The 22,310-nt window shown below is 38.4% G+C and overlaps 1 protein-coding gene across 2 annotated transcripts; it reads right to left on the reverse strand.

The window, feature by feature from the left end:
* Nucleotides 1-6,119: 6,119 nt before the first annotated feature.
* On the reverse strand, nt 6,120-22,310 carry UBXN2A (UBX domain protein 2A). 2 transcript variants are annotated; one of them, XM_015822555.1, is made up of 7 exons: nt 22,242-22,310; nt 19,318-19,368; nt 15,650-15,776; nt 12,820-12,929; nt 11,865-12,002; nt 9,131-9,289; nt 6,120-6,862 (listed from the first exon to the last, which is right to left on the reverse strand). In XM_015822555.1, the coding sequence occupies exons 2-7, from the start codon at nt 19,356-19,358 to the stop codon at nt 6,667-6,669; spliced, it is 771 nt and encodes a 256-aa protein (XP_015678041.1). In that variant the 5' UTR covers nt 19,359-19,368; nt 22,242-22,310; the 3' UTR covers nt 6,120-6,666. The 2 variants fall into 2 exon arrangements, with proteins under 2 accessions (XP_015678041.1, XP_015678042.1); XM_015822556.1 differs by having other exon boundaries at nt 22,014-22,310.

Consider the following 22,310-nt stretch of genomic DNA (forward strand, 5'->3'; position numbering starts at 1 on the left):
TTATCTATTGTACCAAGCCATAATATGCTTGTTTCACCTTGGTTTAATAACGTAGGGTGACTGTAGACACTGTAAGCTTTATGGTTTAGCCCCCTTGGAAATGATGCCACCAAAATGGAGGGGGGCTAATGCTCTGCTCTTCAGAAGGCATATTTCACCAATAGATGGGCCAGCAAAACCTCTGGTCAAGGAAGGGCATCACTGGGAACTACTTCCATTATCACCTCTTTTATTCATTTTAAAGTTTATCTAAAATTTACCCTCTTACAGCTGAAGCTACTTCAGTTTAGTTCTGCACTGTGGGAGAACCAAGATAAAGCTTTTGCCTCCCTTAGGTAACAGTGTTTTGATACTGTACTTGAAGAATTCCATCATTCCACCAACCTCTTTTCTTGCTGCATATCTTATCTCCTATTATCAGATGTCCAGCTAATATCTACTGTACTCCCCAAAAGGCTAAGCAAGATTTAGTCCATTAATGGGAAACCACCAGGAACTACGGGCCAGATCAAGAAGTAAAAAAAAAAAAGCATTATGGAGGAAGGCAATGATGAATCTCATACAGTTGCCAAGAGATCTACATTAGAAGCCACTTGGACTCTAAGGATTCCTGGACGTCGGAACTTACACCTGCTCCTTTGTCGTTTTGGAAGGGATTCGGAGAAGCACGACGGCAACCCTCAAGCTTCTCCCCTGTCCCTCCCAGCAAGAAAAGGCGCGGGAACATGCCTTGAGAAGCCGGGCGGAGGAACGCAAGTCGGAGGAACGCGAGACTCACCCCTTCGACAGACGCCCCCGGCTCCGGCTCTTGAAAGACGCTGGACTGACCGGTCGTCTGCAATGGTGGCTTCGGAGACAGCCTGCCTTGTTGCCCCCGTGGCGGATCTTTTGCTCCAACACCTGCCATCCCAGCTCAGAGAGTAGCCCCTCCACCTTTCTGCCGCCAGCTTTTCGGCACTTGATAATCCGGGGCGGGACCGATCGCAGGAGGGAGCCTTGTCTGGAGAGCACTGAAAAGCGCACCGCTTTGCCCGCAGTTTGCCCAGAGCCTTCTCGACCCGTTCGGTAGGATATGGAACGTTCCTGTACTGCGGAGAAGGAAACTCGTGTCGGACGCGCGTCTTCTGGGCGGGATACACAGCCTGCAACGCGCTTTAGTAGCCGTTTGCTTCCAGTTTAAGCTCAGAGCCCCGGGCGAAAGCATGGGTTGCAACGGAGCCCCAAAACGTCCCCTTCTCCCGTTAAGCGCAGGCTGCCCGTCTGATGCTGTTTTATTTCACTCCATCCCGGGACATGCGGGGTGGGTTCGCGCAACCGGGAATCCGGTTGGCGGGTTTGCAAACCTGCCGTCGTTTCTGAATCGCGGTCTAGGTGTGCAGACGCGCAGTTCATTGCATTTCATTTTGGGACTAATTTGCAGGAAGATGCAACGATTGGAATGCAAGCTACGGGGGCTGGGTTCACGGCGAAGTACAGTACACCATTTGCAGTAGTGGCTGCGTGACATGTGACCTTCGCCTTCACTGAATAAATGGACTAAATACACGGTATAAATACAAAAGTTTTTTTCTCCCCCCCCCTTTATAAATAACTCAAGGCGACGAACTTATCCAACACACCTTCCTCCTCCTATTTTCCCTCAACAACCACCCTGCGAGGTTGGTTAGGCTGAGAGAGAGGGACCGGCCCAAAGTCACCCAGCCGGCTTTCGTGCCTAAAGCGGGACTTAGACATTACAGCGCAAATGGTACCTTAAATCATTTCAAACGTGCTTTTCCCGCGCTTACAGGAAAGACTTGGCGGCCGTCTGGATGTGTTATGGTACTGTGTTGCGTTACAAATGTAAACTAAATACGCTGCATCTCAGGCATTTTGTATATAGGTATTCCCCAGAAATTAAAACTACCGAGGTGTTCTCCCCCCCAATCTAAATTACTCACTTTCAAAATTGGAAAGACGAGATTTTCTAACAATATATTGCAACGGGGCAGACGTAGTTTTTCTTTTCTTTGAAGGGGAAGTGACTAGTTCAAAATTACATTCCATATTTCCATCGGGTAAATACTGTACTTCACATTTTAAGAACTTGCAAATGTGAAGTTGTATTATCGCGGAAATAACCCAAAATATTTTTTTTAAAAACTTTTTAATATTTCTCTTCAAATGTCAACTTCTAACTACAAAAAATTCCACTACGAATACAAACCGCCTGTTTTACATCCATGCTTCAGCTTCCCAATTCGGTTTTGTACGGAAAATAAGTGTAAAACGGAACTTTGAAAATATATTTTTAAATAGGAACAATTCTCAGTTTAACCTGTACGGATATCTAATTCCCAACTAAGTATGATTACTTCATAGTACTATTAGGCTTTGGGGTAAGGTTAGCAAATCTCAATTCCACATTTATTAATGGTGGCAGTCCGTTTGTGTTGGAAATATACCGAATCTGAAACAGATTATTCTTTGCCCCTTCTCAATTGGGATTAAGCGCAGGGACTGTCGGGTTTTTCAGCTTGGTTAACCATTGGTTAACCATTGCATCCCAAAAATTGCAAGATCTGGATGCTGGTATGGCTATGACTGATAATTGACCTCAGTGAAACATTATGTAGATCATTTTCTAAACAGCATTATTCATAGATTACTTCTTAAGGAAATTTGAGTTGCTTTTTTCTCATTAAGGTTGCTTTTCAATGCATTCTTCATTTTAATTTAAAAAGGATAACTTGAAAAAGCAGGGGAAATCTTTTTTACTGAATACTTGCGGATTTGATTATTCTAAAACCCAAAAAAGCAATGTAGTAGCATACTATGAAATTGTATCTCATACATGGTTTTTAATTTAAATGAAGTGGATGTTTTTGATGAGACGTCCTGGTTGAAATTAATACATAGATACATTGCATTCCAGTCAATAGATTCATTTCTACATGTGTATATTGATGAACAATGTGTAGATAAAATCAAACAAGATGTAAAGATCAGTTATTTTGAGAAACATACAGAACCAGAAATAGAAGACATCAGCATTCTATACTGATTAATTTTATACTCCACATTATTCTGTGCTGTTAGAGTTTTATGCCTTCAGTTTTTAAACAATGTATAGAAGGTATAGCACATCAAAAGAGATGACCTTTCAGTTTCCTGAGAAACAGGGACCTACACATACTGAATTGTATGATGCATGTTTTTATATATGCTGATATACAAGTTAGCATATTGCTGTTGAGATTTCAAGCATATTTCATTTTTAAGTGGTTATCTGCATGTGTTAACAGTCTGTTCACAAAGACAATCTATTTCACACAGAAGTAGGGAAGGTCTGTGAACTTCGCAAAGTTTTAATGATTTTAAAGAATGTTTAGATTTATTTCATTGCAGGAATTTATTAATAAAAAAAATCCCCATTGGTCTGCATCAGTAAAATCAATTCTTACACAAAAGAAGATACTAATAGAAATGAAATTATATACCATTTCAAATTATATTCCATATTGCTTTTTGCAAAAAAAAAAATGAACTTAGAGGATCATAACATTTATTATCAACTAGTTCTGTGGTAAAACATTTAACCAGTTAAAAAAAATAGGCACACAAATCCATATATAAAAATATTTTTAAAAGAATGCTTCAAACTCATTTTGGTCTAAGGATGATATTAGTCAGCTTGGACTCTTAGGTCCTCCTCTTGGTCACTAGCTAGAGGTAATTTGCAGATGATAAAGACCCAGATCATATACCACACAAAGCCTTATTTTGCTTTACTTTGGGTTATTAATTGGCTCAATTTAAAAAAACCCCAAGCATTATACTTAGTTTGAATCTAGCAGCGTCTCTGACGTTTAGCCTTGGATGTAAGAAACCCCTTGGCTATCCAACAAGGCCCACTGCACCATTATCAATCATTAGCAGGCCATCATAACTTACACTAAAATAAAAAGTGTAGGAAAAGGATTAAAAAAGGCAACCCCACAAGATTTGGGTAACATAAAACATAGTTGTCTAGAGACAGAAAAATACTGGATGTATACTTTGCTAGGCTAGGATTTGTTCAATAATGATTTAATAAGTTAGCCAAAACCAGCTAGGTTCACATATCATTCTTAAGTTACAGGTCAAAGTTCATAAGAGGCCTACCACAATAAGGGAGAAAAATTTAAATTGGATGCATATCCAGCCATGTAAAAAAAAAAAAATACTTTTGCCCAACAAACAATGGAATTCACAAATAAGGCCAAGTAATATATCCTGATGGTAAAATCCCTTTTCTGAAGTATTAAAAAAAAGTGCAATAAGTATTATAATTTGTTTGATGCCTTTGTTGCAGCACAGGTGGGAGAAAGGAGGCCTTATTTCTGAGATGGATCTCAAAGAAAAAAATGTCCCAGCTGCAAAACTGGCTTATACTCTTTAATTTAATAAAAAAAATGAAGATGATAGCAGGGGCAGACTTAATTATTCAGCTCTATTTCCTGCTAGCATGGCAGGACCCAGGTTCAAATCCCAAGGTGCTGTTCTTATTGTTTCCGAAAGTGACCTTGTTGGGTATCCAAGAGCAAGACATTTTGGAATATAGATCTTTGAGTTATGCACAGAAGGTAAGGTGCGTTCTCCGGTGTAAGTTAGCCCAACTCTGACTTGCCTCCTCCTCCAGGCCATTTCTCCTGATCAACAGCTATGAAGAATTAGGATTCTGCCCAATTTCCTTATCCCCTTTTCCTTTGGATATCAGACCGGATTAGAATTTTTCAAGGGACTATTAATGTTTCTTCTACATCCAGCATTTTAAAAATGTTAGGTGTAATAAATGAATAATTAGAATAATCTTACGGATAGGAGGACTCAATAATATAGTTCCACTTGATAACCTCACCTCATCACACCAACAGGATTAAAAACTCTAAAATCATTAGAAATACCTTTTTAACGACAAACTACTGTTTGAGCTGGTAATTTCATAGAAGTGTCTTTGCAGATTTTTGGCTACAGTGCAGAACTGATTTGCCTCTTCTTTAGGGGATTTTGTTTCTTAAATTCACAGCCTACCCTACACCTCTGGGATTTCCTAGCAGCTTCCCATTCAGGTTGTAACCAAGGCTGATCTTGCTTAGCTTCCTAGTCCAGATCTGGTCATCTACCAACACATTTTAAATGATGAAAACTCTGCATTTTATGCTAAACCATCTGCCTTTGAATCAATTCAAACATGCAGCCCTAATACTGCACTTAAATCAGCTTCATTTCTTAATGGTTGCTTGAAATATCTTCTCAAAGTTTGCTTTTATTTAGGAAGCCAAGAGGCAGAAGGCTTGCCTATTAAAGCTGAACTTTGTTTCTGATATAGTAGGCAGAATCCTTATTTATTGCTTCAGTCTCAAAACTAACAATCGAACCATTCCTCAGAAGTAAAGCAGTAGAGCTTAGTTCTAAATAAATAATTCGGGACTACAGATATTGTATTTCTTTTTAATGGCATAAAATGCAATTGAAATTTAGGTCTATCCAGAGGTATGCCCATATAATTAAAGTGGAGTTAATACATGCGGAATTATGTCCACATGTACAGTCAGACGTCCCTAGCATACACACTTGTTAAAATAGTAAAAGCAAAATCACATCATAAGCTATGATCCTTTCATATGTGTGTGTGTATACATACATATGAAAGAGCTTGTGACATGATGCTGCTTTAGTCATTTGCTCCTCTGATATCCTAAAACAGTGATGGCGAACCTTTTAGAAACTGAGTGCCCAAACTGCAACCCAAAACCCACTTATGCATCGTCGAGTGCCGGGTGGGTGTGGCCAATTGGGTGGGCATGGCTGCAGTGCTAATGGCAGACTGGGTGGGACTAAAAAGTTCAATCAATCAATTCCAACTTTGTAAGAACTTTTTTTTCCCGTGAGAAGTTGAAATTGACTGATTGAACCTTTTTTTTTTTTTGCACATGGCGGCGGAGGCCTAAAGAGAAAAGGTTTTATAAAACCCAGCTGAAGGCCTAGGACTGGGGCGATTATGCGCGTGCCCACAGAGAGGGCTCTGAGTGCCGCCTCTGGCACCCGTGCCACAGGTTCGCCACCACTGTCCTAAAACATAAACTTGGGAGACAAATTTTTCAAAAGAAACAGTCATTATGCTTAAAGACTGTTTACCTGTGGTATTTTTCTGTATATATGAAATTTATATATTAATTTGTGTCACTATCAAACAGTAGCATTGATAGAATAAAATATATCTAACTATAACATATACAAGTAAAGAATGAAGTCAAATTGTGCTTTCAAATTTTTTTCAACTTCAAACTTACAGAAGTGTTCAAGATTTTCCCTAAAATGTTCCTTTACTGGTGACAGAATACCCAGAGTTCAGGAGGGCTGGCTCTACTACTTTCTGCCAGGCTATTTAAAACAAACAAAAAACTTTGGGGTAGCTTTAGTGCAGCATATATTGCACGCCCTTTCAAAGCAGCACTGTAGATATCACATAAAACACAGAAATTACTGCTATTCATAAGTGGAAGTGATTCAGCTAAAATCACTCAACTAACAGTTGGATGTTCTACATTAAAAGAGTCACAACTGGGGACCTATTGTGTGGATATTGTCTTCCACTTTTCCAAGACCTTTCCTGCAACTGTTCTTTCTTTTAGGTAGAAAATGCTAGGAAGAGAAACTCCGGAAAGGTTCAATATTATTTTTAAGTCTTTGCACAACAACAGCATTTTTTAAGTTGGCTTCCTCTAGTGTGAGAGATTCATTCAACAACTCTTGAAAAGGAAGTGATGTAGTCAGGGTGAAAGGTCTCCTTCCTTGATGTCTCTGGTAATCAATTATGAAGTCTCTGATGTGGCTTATTCTAAAATGGAAAAGAACAAAAATTAAAGTCTGATATTTTAAATCTTTTTTTTTTAAGAACAATGTCACGGAGTCATGGCAATTAGAAAAAAACAGGTTTTGAGCAAATCAGGACCTTCACAAACATCATATAGGCATATGTTAAGTTCTCCTATAACTAGCACTTTGAACTACTTTTGTCATTACACATTTTAAGCTGTGCAGCCTTGTTCTTCCCAAACTAACTTCTTTCACAGCAATAGCATTCTTAGACTAATATACCGCTTCATAGTCCTTAAAGCACTCTCTAAGCGGTTTACAGAGTCAGCATATTGCCCCCCAACAATCTGGGTCAGGGGTGTCAAACTGCCAGCCCACAGGCCGGATGCGTCACGACGAAACTGCGCGCCCACTCCATTGCCGGCAATGGAGGAAAAGCTCTGATACATCGTGCGACGTCACGTGACGTCACGAGTTTGACATGTCTGATCTGGGTCCTCATTTTACCGACCTCGGAAGGATGGAAGGCTGAGTCAACCTGGAGCTGGTCAGGATCAAACTCCTGGCTGTGGGCAGAGTTAGCATGCAATACTGCATTCTAAGCACTGTGTCACCATGGCTTTTATGGTGTATTAAGTATAAAAAATCATGGTGATGTAAGAATAAATTTGTTCAGTTTTTTCTGACTGTGTGCGATATCATGAAAAGAAGTGCTCTAACCCAAATCTACAGTTTTTCTGTAGATACTAAAGGGGGTAGGATAGCCTCTCCCAGCCTGTTGTTCTATATCAGTTATTGTTCTATGCAGGAGCTTTAGTGTCCTGTATATGGAGGACAGCAGGTTTGGAAAAACCAAGTATGGATTGTTCTTTATAGTCCAGTGGTAGCAAACCTATGGCAAGGGTGCCAGAGGCGGCACTCAGAGCCCTCTCTGTGGGCACACGTGCTGTTCCCCCAGTCCTAGGCCTTCAACTGTGTTTTATAAAACCTTTTCGCTTTAGGCCTCCGACGCCGTGTGCGAAAAAAAAAGGTTCAGTCAATGAGTAAATTTCAACTTCTCGCGGGGAAAAAAAAGATCTTGCAAAGTTGGAATTGATTGATTGAACTTTTTAGTCCCATCCAGTCTGCCATTACCACCGCAGCCACGCCCACCCAATTGGCCACACCCACCCAATTGGCCACACCCACCCGGCACCCAACAATGCATAAGTGGGTTTGGGGTTGCAGTTTGGGCACTTGGTCTCTAAAAGGTTCGCCATCACTGTTATAGTCAGAGAGTCGGTTTATTCACTGGTTTCCCAATCATGGCAATTTTGAGGTATGTGGACTTCTACTTCCAGAATTCTACAGCCAGCATATCCATTGATGACAATTCTAGGAACTGAAGTCAACATGCGTCAAAATTGACATAATCGGGAAACAATGCACTAACATCTTAGAGAAAAATCATCAGTCTGGAATAATGCAACTCCACTAATGCCATGTATTTCTATATGTCACACAATCCATATTAATTAAAAATCACCTTTCCTGCATAATGTAAGATATAAAGAGAAGGAAAAATGAGAAATATAACATTTATATGTCTCGATATTTAGTGAACTGATAGAGAAATCCAATAGATGTCTACTCAGAAATAATTCCCATTGAAGTAACATAGAGAAACACAGTTTAAAAATACAATATTTTGCAATACTGGATCAAATCCAGTCAGTCTCAAGCATGAAAAAGCAAAAATACAACTTCATTAACCGGACACAAATCAAAACAGCTTTGCCTTACAGTAATTTGGATTGCAGCTGTGGCTTATTTAACAAATTAGGGCTAAGCAAACTAAACCTAACATAAGAATCTTGCCAAGGCAATCTATTCTGACATAAGATTTCCCCAAAGTTTTGATGCTTTGATTCAATGTGAAGTGAATGGAAAATGAATGCAGCATGCACTGAGGCTCATTTATGTCATAATGGGTGTACCACTTTGCTTAACACTATCATTTTCATATATACTTTAAAATATTTATCTAGGTTTTGTCCATGGCTAATGTTGAAAAGCTAACATATTTCATGGCTCAGTATTCAAAACAAATCAATGTTTTAAAGGCACTTTGGTTGTAATCTAATACTTTCTTGGAAGTCTGCCCTAACGGTTGCAGTAGGATTTCATTTCTAAGTAAACATTCTTAGGAATAGTTTGGTGGGCTGTAATTTCTCTTGAAAGGAAGCAAATATCCTGTAAACTGCACAGTATATTGTAAAAAATGAATTCTGTTAATGTGATCTATTCTTACCTATGAGAAATATTGAAGTTTTGTACTATCCTTGCTCCATCTGCTAACCAAATCTGGATTCTAGTGATAGGTTCTGAATTACTTAGCACTACTGTTGGTTTTCTCTTTTCAGTTTCTTCAACTTTTTTTTTTACTTTGGAGATTATTCTAGGTGTAGCACTGGAAAATAAAGTTTTAATCGTATGAGATTATAATGCCACTTCATTCTAGATAATTTCTCCTTTATGAGCTACGTAGCTAAATATTACCAACATATAAAAATTAATAACAACAGTATCTTTACAGAATACTTGAAATTAAGCAAATGTAATAGGGTTGAGACTTCATTATCATAGAGGCAGCAACATATTGACTGGAAAGCAAAAAAGTATATTTAAGGCTGAAAAAGAAACTCAGAGAGAGGGCTGAGAAAGGTTGCCTAAGCCAACATGTGGTTGGTTGGGAATTAACTGTTATTGTGAACCCATCCAACTGTGTTTTATTTAGTAAAGCATGTTTAGACAACTAAAATCTCAGCATAATGTGCACATCAGTGAACAATCTGTGGAACCTTTGGGCGGTTCTACTTTTTTTAAATGGAATAATCTAATCTCTCTCTTTTTTTAATTAAACAAGTTTTATTGGTTTTTTAACTTTTACACCGAGGTGCTCTAGAAACCACCGTGGTGATGAGGTAATCAATCATCAAAAAACAAAGTCATATATATATAACTCAAATTAATACATTAGACGTTCCCTCTCTGTTTCCCTCAAATAGTATAACATATTTAAAATAGTCCGTTTCTAGATTACCTTTATATAAATCCAAATCCTGTTTTTAAGCTTTACTAATTTACAATTACCATAATCCAATTAGACTTAAATATACATATTATTAACACTTCAGGTACCCTTTCTAAAATACACATAATATTCTAACAATAACATTCAAATATTTCCAGATATATTCTAATTCTTAATCTAATAAATCATTAATTTTTTCACAAATCTCTCTTATTTCTTCCTCCACTACATAATAATTATCCTAGTTCAAATAAAAACATTATCTAATCTCTCTTAGAGAGAATGGTATTTGTTCATTATTTTTACCCCTTCTTATCTTAAGATTTGGTTTTTCACTTTGGTTTTTTTTTAACTGAAAGTAGGATATTTATCTTTAAAATAAAACATGGAATTCAAATGCATGGAAGTAGTAATATGGCAACATACCTTATTTTATTACATTGAATCGTAAGATTCTTATAAGTCTGATACACCTGTTGAAGATTTTTGAACATGTAATTTCCATTCTGCTGAACTATAACTTTACTCTCAAAGAGCAACACGCTTGCAGGCTCTAACTTATTTCTTATAGATTCAATGAGTGGAGAGTTTAGGGCCATTATTTTCCTTCTTACAACAGTATGCTATATTTACAAAGGGATACATGGCAAAATTTTAAAAAACCCAGCAGAGATCTCTACAATGACTCAATATGAATAGAATTCCATATATCCTGAAATATAATGGCGAGGACATCAAATTATGTCAGTTTTCTCCAACATGATGTCTTCTAGATTTGTTGACATTCTAAGAATTCCCAAGCCAGCCTTGGGTTAGGGAAAGGTAAGTAAGATTATCAATAAGGTAAAGACAATTAATATTAAGGAAGGATGCTAAGATACCATGTGAACAGTTATGCTGTACAATTTGAAGGGAATTTATCTGATGGGTAACTTAATGAGAGGGATAAGTGGACTATTATTATGACTCTTGTTGATATTCCTGCATCTCTTTCATTTATCAATATTATTAAACTGGTTATTTTGTACTAAGATAGGATATTCAGTAGAAAGGCAGCAATATTTTCAGTTCCAAATTTGAAGCAAATGTTCTGTATAGGTAGTCCTTGACTTACAACTATTTGTTTAGTGACTGTTCAAACTTCCAATGGCACTAAAAAGTTACTTACGACTGGTCCTTGCACTTATGACCATCTTAGTATCCCCCTGGTCACGTGATCAAAATTCAGAATCTTGGCAACCGGGATATATTTACAATGATTTTAGCATCTGAGGGTCATGTGACCCACCATTTGTGACACTCTCAGCCACCTTCCCACTAGCAAAATCAATGGGAGAAGCTGGATTCGCTTAATGACCCTGTGATTCGCTTAATAACTGCAGTGATTCACTTAACAACCATGGCAAAAGTTGTAAAATCAGGTATTGTGGCAACAGTTAACATAACAAGCCTGATAACAGAAATTCTGGTTCCCGTTGTGGTTGTAAGATGAGAACTACCTAAGGGAAGTCTTCTTCAAAATCTAGAAATGCAGGCGCCGTCTTATTCACATTACACCTGCCATGGGATTTACTCAAGAGTAAACAGGCATAGGATTGAAGCAGAGGAGAAGCTTCGCCCTCGTCTCACAGGAGACGGAGACGAGGGCGAAGCGTTTGAAGATTGACGAGGCATTGGCTCTCAGCACCCTAACACAAATGGTCTAGCTGACCCTAGGGTGGGTGTGGAGTCTCCGTCTCCGTACTGAGAAAAGGCGTTCAGGTAAGACCAACGCCCCTTCTCCAGGACAGGAGACGGAGACTCCACCAATGGGACATACCAAAGCCTCACTGTCCCATAGGGTGGGAAAAAACAGAAAGGCTCAAGTTGTCTCTTCAGAAATCACTTGCTGGAGAACCTTCATTCATTTCACAAGCCAGTTTCAATTACTAAAAGAATGAAGCTGCCTCACCTTCCTAACCGATATCCTGGTCCAGAAAAAGGATGAAATACTGCCTTCGGCGACGTATATAACTCATCCTTCTTATCATCCATCTTCACATCCACCTCTTCTTTGTCACAGATCTTCTGTAACTCAAGAGGCATCTCTCTAAGAGAAATACAGAGCATGTCTATATTTGTATTTGAAACACAGAGACTATTGTTTTGATTACTTGAAACCAATACAGGTAGTCTGCGACTTAAACCATTTGTTTAGTGGCTGTTTGAAGTTACAATGGTACTGAAAAAATGATTGTTTTTCACAGTTAACAACCACTGCAGCATCCTTGTGGTCATGTGATCAAAATTTAGATGCTTGGCGACTGGCCCTATATTTATGACAGTTGCAGCGTCCCAGGGTCATGTGATCAGCTTTTGCGACCTTCTGACAAGCAAAGTCAATGGGGAAGCCAGATTCACTTAACAACTGGGTTACTAATTTAACAACTGCAGTAATTCACTTAATAACTGTAGCAAAAAAATTTGTAAAAAGGGGCAAAACTCGCTTAACAACTATTTTGCTTAGCAATGGAAACTTCAGGCTCAATTGTGGTCATAAGTCGAGGACTGCCTGTATGTCACAGTCCAACGTTTTGGTTTCAGCTTTTTCTCCCCATTTTTTCCCATATACTGTACAATAATGAAGCATCTCCATATACCACAAGACCAGGTTTGAATTTAAACGTCAGCATATCATATTATGGCCATTGAAACAGCCCACCTATTCAGCAAATATATTACAAATAAACATAGAATGCCATTGTATTAGTTTGTCTTTCACATATCTCAGAAAGGGGGTACCCTTTAAAAAAAATAATTTGCATTGATGCACCTTTTGAGTAGACAATGCATCCACCATGTTGCCCAAACTGGGTAGTCATTATAGAGCGTAATGTGCAAACTAAATTAATACAAAGCCGACTTGCCCCTTTTTAATGGAATCCAAGAAGCACTGGTTTGCAACATCTGTGTAACTTCGGAGTTCACCCTCATTTACTGTAAACCCATTTTTCCATAATGTAATAACTGTATCAGCCTGTAAAATGAAAACACAAATTATAGTTATATCAAGAGTTGAGCTACACCATGTATGCAAGAATAAATGTATAAAGGTATAATAATATAAACATATGAGCAATACATCCAGACGAAGAACAGTCCAAAAGCCTGTATACTTCAACATTTTCCACTATGCTTTTTGATGCTTGTAAACTTTCCTTCCTTCTATCACGCGCTTTACTTCACTCACTGCCTTCTGTTTATTTATTTATTAAATTTATATGTTGCCCCTCTCACCAATAAGGTAACTCTGGGCTCCTAGCCTATCAACTTTATCCAAGTGTGACTTATGGCCTCTGCTTCTCCTTGACCCATTCACTCTTTCTTCGTGTATTTATTTTTTCAGATACCAACGCTTTTGTATTTAATGTACCTACATTTCTCACTTATTTGTTCTTGAGTTATTCTCCTGTATTAACACCGATGTTTCGGAAATAACCTAGCTCTGCTGCATTCAACTTAAGAGTAAGTTCCTCTTGACATGTCTCATTCTCGACAAGTCTCGACGTGTCTCGCCAAATAATATAGTGGGTAGAAGCACAGATAAACCTCGACTTACAACCAGAATTGAGCCTAAAATTTCCATTGTAAAGCAAGATGGTTATTAAGTGAGTTTTGCCCCATTTTATGACCTTTCTTGCCAAAGTTGTTAAGTGAATTACTGCAGTTGGGTTAGTAACTAAGTTGTTAAGTGAATCCGGCTTACCCACTGACTTTGCTTGTCAGAAAGTCGCAAAAGGTCATCACATGATCCCGGGGCCGTCATAAATATGAGTCAGTTGCCAAGCATCTGAATTTTGATCATGTGACCATGGGGATGCCACAATGGTCGTAAGTGTGAAAAGTGTAAGTTACTTTTTCTCAGTTCTATTGTAACTTTGAATGGTCACTAAATAAATGGTTGTAAGTTGAGGACTACCTGTAATCTTTTATACATTTTCTCTTCTTCAAACAAGCATGAATTCCTTGCAACAAACGATACACTACCCACTATTTTTCTACCAGCATTTGTTTACATGTAGTTGTCCCTTAATGACAATAGGGACCAGAATCTCAGTCATTGAGCAAAGTGCTGATTACGGTAAGTCAGATGTCACATGACTGCTTTGCTCAACAACTAAAGTCTCAGCACTAATGGATGCAGTTGCTAAGTGGATTTGCAGACTGTTAAGCAAACAGAATCCCAGGTAAGGAATGCAAGGTGCCTGGGGCGGGGGGAGACATAGCACAAGCTACATACCAATATCTCTCTGCCCAGGGTCTGAAAAACCTCCCTGCTGAAACCCTAGAGCAGGGGTAGGCAACCTTGGCTCTTTTATGACTCGTGGACTTCAACTCCCAGAATTCTGGGAGAGGAAGTCCACGAGTCATAAAAGAGCCAAGGTTGCCTACCCCTGTCCTAGAGGAAAGCATGGACTTTCTGGGGAAGCCACAAGGAAATTACGAACGGCGATCACATGATTGTGGGGCATCTGGCAACTGGTTGTAAGTGCAAGTGGATTGCAAAGTGCCCAGATCACAATCAGGTGACAGCGGGTGTGTATGTGGTGGTAGTGGTACAATGTTTTATGATGGCTGGAAGCCACCTTTCTGAGGCTGTTGTTAATTCAAACAGGTGTTAAGTGAGAATTATCTTTCTTTTAAAATTTCTCTATTCTTTCTCATTCTACCATACTACAAAAATTAATCTGTTTGTTCTGGGTTATTTTTGCTCTTGTAATTGTCCATTCAAATGCCAACTACATCAATACATTTATTTCTAACATTGCTGACTGCATCATGCAGTCTAGCAGCCACAGCAAATCATTTAGGGTTCTCAGTCAACAATATGACATTGTGTATAAAACACATTCATACTACTACAAATCCCTCCCCTTCTTATGCACACACACCCCAACCACTACTACCATGGAAAATCACATATTTTTGTCTTACCCTCTCCTCAGTGTTGAACTGTTCACTAAACTTTCTATTTATTCTCACACATGCTTTACTTCCATCATATATCACTCTTAACTGCCTTCACCAATCATCCTTTCACTGCATAAATATACAAGACATTCCATAATTCAAGCCTATAGTATTCATTTCATCACGCACTTTCCTAACTCAACACACACACACAGTAGCTTTCAGTTTCACATTCATGCTCAATGACGCTTAATGACATCAAGAACATTAATCTAGTCTGCACACTCTCTGGCTTCACTGTGCTTCCCAAATGTTGCTCACTGAGCAAAAACACAAAGTAACAACCAAAATTTTACCAAATACCTTTTCCGGGAACATTTATCAAGTGAATTCCCTTGTAGTTTTTGCATTAATTCTTGCTACTTTCCTCTTTGGTAGGAGAATAATAAGAGAATTCCTCCAATTGTCATCCGTAGATGCACTTCTTCACAAATATATTGAACACCAGCTATTTAATCGTAATCTGACCCAAGTCAGAATCCAAATAGCACATAAATCCAAATTGTGGTATGTTTTAGCCTGTTACCTGGCATAATCTCTGTTGTGCATATCTCAGCTTAACTATCCCCCCCCCCCCTTATCTTCTTTTTCCTACTTCATTTTGGGTTTTTTTGGGTTGACTTTGTTAGTAGATTTCAGGAGAAAATGCTGCCTAAATAAAAACTGTTACAATTTTTAAATAACTACCATGTCTTGCAACCCCACATTCATTTACTTTAGACTTACCTTAATGTGCTCTGAGCATACGGCCCCAACTTTCTGAGCTTCTTTAAAAAGATTATCAACACAATCATCCCAATTAATCTGCTCTGTACCATTCTGAATTTGGCCCTCAGTTTTGGGTTGGCAAATCCTGCAAAGTAAGATGGAAAACTCACCTAAAACATTTTGTTTGAATTAAACATGGCCTATAGGTTTTGGTAAATTTGCTTTTTACAGAATTGTTAAAACATTTCAAGAATATATCTATGTGCACTATATCTTTAACAGAACTTAGTTAAATAAGACATTCCAGATCAATCCAAGGAGTAATTTCTCAATTCCAAATTCAGTTCTAGTAATCATGAGGGCATCGTGTTGGAAAAGGTAATCTAAATCATGAAAGCCAGTCACTTTCTCTCTCTGCCCACCCCACCCCACAAGATTGTTGTGAGGAAAATAGGAGGCAGGAATATTAGATATGCTCACTTCTTTAATATATATATATATATATATACACACACACACACACACAAAGGAGAAGATAAAAATCTCCTCCTCCAAGACAAACAGAATCTTTTACCTGACACACAACAACTGTTCCCCCTCGTCTAGTTTAGTGTGTCATTTGTTAGACCAGAATCTCTTTATATATTAATAGAACTTAAATTAAGCTCAGAAAGCATGTGGAATACAGTACTGCAGGACTACAAATATTTCTACTGGGTTAAAAAAATGTTCTTTGCCACTGTAGATACATCTGGAATGAAGTGCTTTCACCTTCCTCCATGTTGTGTGTGGTGCCTCTAAAACAAAGCTATTAAGAGAATTCAAACATTTATCTGAAAGATGTCTGTGGATTCACAGTACTGGAGTCAGCCACCACCACTGTCACTCAGCCCTTTGCCAAGAAAGGAATGACAAAGGCTGGGCAGCATGGAACCCCCAAAGTCCCTCAGCTCCAGTAAAGTGATTTGTGGCCCATGCTATGTTTAGTGCCATCTGTTGAGCAACCCCACTCCTTCTTCTCTGACATTTGAACCGCAGCTCTGGCTGCTATTGCCAGTTAATAATACAGTGAATGCTCTGCATTTTCTGCTCTAATGACTGCAGTGGATGCTGGCTGTATCTACTGGCTGTATCTACTGAAATGCTGGACATTTCTGCTGAAAGTTTCCTGCATGCTTATTTGGGGTTATAGACTGTGGCTTATGGAAGCCTTACTCAGTTAACATAAGATCTCTGTCTCCATGTTACATAATAGGGCATAATAGTATAATTGCTGGAACTCCTTATTTACCATAGTGATGTTTCTAAGGATGTTGAGAAGATCTGTCATTTCATGTTAATTTTTAATTTTTCTCCAAGACACTGCATATGGCAGACTCTGGTCTCTCTGCTATATGATGTAGGGTTGTCTGATAATCATTCAAGCTGTCAGCCTAACTACCACAGCTTTCTTATTATCTCACTACAGCACCATATAATGAAGCAATTATCTTGACTGAAAAAAGATTGAAGTTGTACTCATGCCATATATAAAAAAATCCTTTAATTTATTAAAGCAGTGTGACAGAATGAAGCAAAAGAAAAAGCAAATAATCTTTTTAAGTTTGCTTGCTAGCATATGTGTAATCATGCTAAATACTAAGAAAATATTTCCTTCTCCTAGAAAATATAGTTACAGTTATTAAGGGTATGAAAACACAATCTGTCTTTTCTTAAATGCAGAGTTGTTTTTTTAAAAAATGAAACCTTCTCCACCCAAATCTGCAGCCAAGAGCAGCTCCATTCTTTAATGGCAAGTATAACTCAATAATTTATTATGAAGGAGAAGAGTTAATAATTACTCCAGTGCAAATTATATCACTTGCCTAAATTGCAGCTGCAGCAACCAATTCATTCAGGACTGTAGAAAGCATTGAAAAGGAAATCTACTGCTCTGAAAAAACATTTAAAAGTCAGCTGAACAATAAATAAAAGAAACAGAAACCTTAACTAATAAGTATAACTAAGGAAAGCTTTCTCATTCTGATTCCATTCCCATTCAGATCAAATAGTCTACCAGAGGTCAACTTACACAGTCAGCCATTATGAGATTGTGAGCGTTGAAGCCCCAGAAATTTACAGGACATTAAATTGGAGAACGCTATGCAAGTCTTTTTTAACACACAAAAGCCTAACAAAGAATAATAAGAATATTATCTTCTTAATCTAAATTTTAAAAGCAGTGTTAGAGCATAATAAGAAATTATACTTTTGATTGGAATTCTTATGCCATCAATACAATCACTGTTTACTAATCCTCAAATATTTCAATTCTTACCTATTTCAAAATCTTACCTCTTTCTAGATTTAGGCAGTTAATCCTTGCTTAATGTAAAAGTAATTGCACAACTGGTCTTCCACTTATGACTACTGCAATGTCCCTTATGTCATGTGATTGCCATTTGCAAGCTTCACATATGGCTTCTGACAGGTATAGCCAATAAAGCTGACAATAAAATCGTGAGTTGTGGTCACATAATGACTCATTTGTGATTCATTTAATGACCAAATGGAAAGTGATGGTGTAAGTCCATTGTGATCACATGATGTCTCAGTGACAAGACTTACTGATCCCAAATGTGGTTGTTAAGCAGATATTAACTGTATCTACAGAAAACTTGATTGCTTCTGACACAGTGAGACACCAATACCTCTGTACACTTTATCTCTTCTGTGCACATAAAACAAATATACAGAGTTCTACCCTCCACTCCTTTCCATCTGTATTTTAAACATGCATGGACACTTCAGCTATTTTTTTCAGGGAAAAACAGCACAGAACTCTGCTGCTTGGGAGTACTCATGATAAGCTAACACTATGTGCTAGGTGGGAAAAGGTAACATGTGGGCTGAATGCAGGCACTAGCATGGCATCAAGTTCACAGACTAAAGTATTTTGAATTTGAAATGTCTTAAGTTTGAAATGAATCATTCCAACTCTGCAGAAGTGTTCCGAGCTGGAAATGGCTCCATTTAGAACTGATATGGCAAAACACGATCTTTTCAAGCCCAGAATACTTCTGGAGTAATTCTGGAAGACTGTCACCAAGGCTGGAAGAACACTATTTGAAAGTGAAACAGCTGTTTTGAAATCAAAGGCTTTTCACACCTCTATCACAAATCCTTTGGAGTGCAACTATTTGATTTGGACTGCCCAATAAAAGACAGATTTCAGTCTGTATTATCCTCACACATTTACAATAATTTACCTGGGCAACTCCTTTTGACTTCTGTGGAGTTAATTCTTCTTCTGTATTTATTTATAATAGTCATCCCACCATGTGGTATGTTAGATTACAATTTTGGATGTGTGGGATGACAAGTATCTTCTTCCAATGAGCATTGCTATTGATTTTGGATATCTTCACTTCCTTATTAGGCTAAAGAGTAATTCTTCCCTCAAAGCATCTTCCTTCTCCAAAACTGACAACAGTTAACACTGATGGGCTCTCCAAAACAACTGACTTAGTAGCAACTAAAAGCTTCAGAAGACTGAAGCATCTACTTCAAACTTTAAGTCCATTCTAAGCAACAGGGTAATACTAATACTAGCCCCATACTTTACACAGAAAACTTGCTGAAACATATGCCTGAGTTCTTATTAGGTTTATTAATAAGCAAGAATCAAACTAATAAAATCTACCCACCATTCTGGATTCAAGGTTTCAATCTTGTCAAGTTCTTGCATTTTCTTCCACCTAATGTTAAAACAAAATATTACCATCATGAAAGAGAACAAGTTTTCTAATTCCCAAATTTAAACCAATTAATTATTTACATGCCTAAGTAATCCAAGACAGGAAGTGAGCCAGTTTCTTCCCAATTCACAATGTACAGATAGTCCTCAACCTACATTTGTTTAGTGACCATTTGAAGTTACAACGGCACTGGAAAAAAACAGCACTGAGTTATGACCATTTTTCACACTTACAACTGTTGTAGCATCCCCATGGATACGTGATCAGATACTTGGCAACTGACTCATATTTATGCAATGTTCCGGGGTCATGTGATCACCTTTTGCGACATTCCTACAAGCAAAGTCAATGAGGAAGCCAGATTCACTTAACAACCGTGTCACTAACTTAACAACTGCAGTGATTCATTTAACTGTGGCAAGAAACTGGGGCAAAATTCACTTAATTTCTCAAATGTTTCACTTAGCAACAGAAATTTTGTTCTCAATTGTGGTCGTAAATCGAGGACTACCTGTATTTGTTTTGGAATAAAAGGGCAGCCAATTAGGCCTCTGATAGTTGCTAACTATACAAAGGACCAGACTTCCCTTCCCTAGTTTAAATTGTCAATAAAAGTCAAATTGCCCCAACAGCATTGAGAGGCTACTGGCACTCCAAAGTGTACCTTCAATGCAGCTAAAATTCCAGTTCATAAAAATATATTAAAGGGAAGGTTTAAACTAGCACGATGCTCTCTGAGTAATTTTGGCAGAACAGACAAAAATCTGAAAGGAGCAAATATTTCTTCATTTAATTATATTATGCAAATGTATAAGTAGATAGATAAAAGTGAAGAAAATGCTTTTTTAACAGTTGGGGACAAAAAAAGTTTAATAATCCAATGCAATTTAGTAGTAGTGAAGTTTCAGTAATTGCCAACCCTATAGGCAGAAGTGAGAAGAATTGCACATTACATAGAAACAAATTAAGCTGGCACCAAATATGTAAATTAAACCATCTTTTTTGTAAATAATGGTTTATAACTGAACATACTTTGTCAACCCATCCAATTATATGTATTCAATAAATCATTGTTAAATCATAGCTAAGGACTCCTGTGCAACCCAGTGATGTGGCTCAGGTCATACTAAGTCATGATTTGTTTAATCAATAAATATGGTAAGCTAAACTGTCTAGGTATCTGTTATAAATTAGCCAAAACTAATCACACACATTAGCTTAATTCTATGCAGTGCATGGAACTACTTTTAAGATATTGATTTATATTCTGCCCTTCTAATCTGGTTAGGATCAGAAGCTGCTGAGAAGTCCAGGAGTTTGACCAGATCCTCATACAGTTTTCCAGTACAGGACATCATGACAATCAAAGAAATGGTCCAAAGCCCTGTTTTTCTAATAAGAGTAATGCATTTTTCTGAGTATCAAGAAAGAGAGAAGACACTACTGCACAAAAGAAAAAGGATGAACTGCACCCAGTTAACAAGGAACAAATGTACAATGTTTTTGGTACAAAACCAGCTAAGGTTCACATAGTATAAATACTGTAGAGGGAGATAAAGAGCAGGACACTGATGGTATTAATCTATTTATAACACAGCACAAACAAAATAAGCAGTCCTTCTATACCTTAATGTGGGACAATCCAAATATACTGAGTGTAACATGTGATAAAGAAAAAATGAAGGGACCAGTGCCTGTGTAATGTAAGCTATTGTTTTTTAATCTTATCTGAATCTTAATGCTTTAATTCCAGGCATACCTAAAACAATTAAGCACTTGTCAAGGATCTTCCTTACCCTTGTGTCACACTATTATCCTTTTCCAAATGTTATCATCTTATTTTCCTAATCTTTCATTGCCGATGTCTAACACAACACACAATTAACTTAACCATGGTTTACTGAAGAAATCCAGCTTCTTGGGTTTGCAGACCCACCCAATCATAAATTATCCTGACCATCATATTTTCCTGTAGTATGATACAGAATTCACATCGAAAGTCTACAATGATTTTGTAATCTGCATACTGAAGATATTTTCTCAATATGGATTTTCTTTTTCTTCAGGAAGGCTACTTTGGCTTTGTTTCTGAAGAACGGAAATCAGAAAGAACTTGGACGCTTGTTCTAAAAACACCTATACAGTATGAACTCTCCAGACTGAGGTTGCTTCTAAGTGATGCTTCTGAATGGGTGATAAAGTGAATCAATACATGGCAAAGAAACGGGGCGAGGAGGTGGACACGCGTGTTCTTATACTGCGCTGCACTACCTTTCATTTACGCGTATGTCGTCCAATAAACCACAGTTGGGTCCCGGCCAAAGCCGCACAAACAACATTGTGTGGCTTTGGCCCGGTACAACATTGTGGTTTAGCACGATCTGGACCTCAGCCAACCTACATTTTTGCAGAATCAGCACCCTTTTAAAGAACTTGGGTCGACCAGAAAAATTACAGCGTTTGGGGCGGCGCTAGTAAAAACGTCAGCACCACTCGGGCGCCTTCTCGTAGAAACCGCTTAAGTTACCACCAGCTGGGCTCCCAAACGCTCGACTTCCCTTCCCCACCCATCTCCGAAATAAACAGCTGCTTATCCTGCCCCCCACTCCCGGCCTTCCCAAGGTGGAAAAGAAAGCTCTTCCCACCTTCACGCAACTTGATCAAACCCGTGAACTCCCGCGGCCCGTCCAGGTGTCGAGTCACGCGTCCCGCTCGATGAGAGAGCCGCCCCTCCTTCTGCCACTGGTGCTAACTTTCGCGCTCCTGGGCTTTCTTTGCATAACGGCTCGAGTCCCGCGAATTCCGCCCCAAGCTGCGGAAGACCCTGGCTGCTTTTCTAAGGCCGGTGCGTCGCTCCCTCCTACGGTACGCACCTACTTCCCCTCCCCAAAGGGGAGAAGCCGGCGGCCGCCACTCTGCGCTATTTCGAATCGATTGCGTAA

Source organism: Protobothrops mucrosquamatus, unplaced genomic scaffold (assembly GCF_001527695.2).
Source record: "Protobothrops mucrosquamatus isolate PMUCROS unplaced genomic scaffold, P.Mucros_1.0 scaffold1605, whole genome shotgun sequence".
NCBI lineage: Eukaryota > Metazoa > Chordata > Lepidosauria > Squamata > Viperidae > Protobothrops > Protobothrops mucrosquamatus.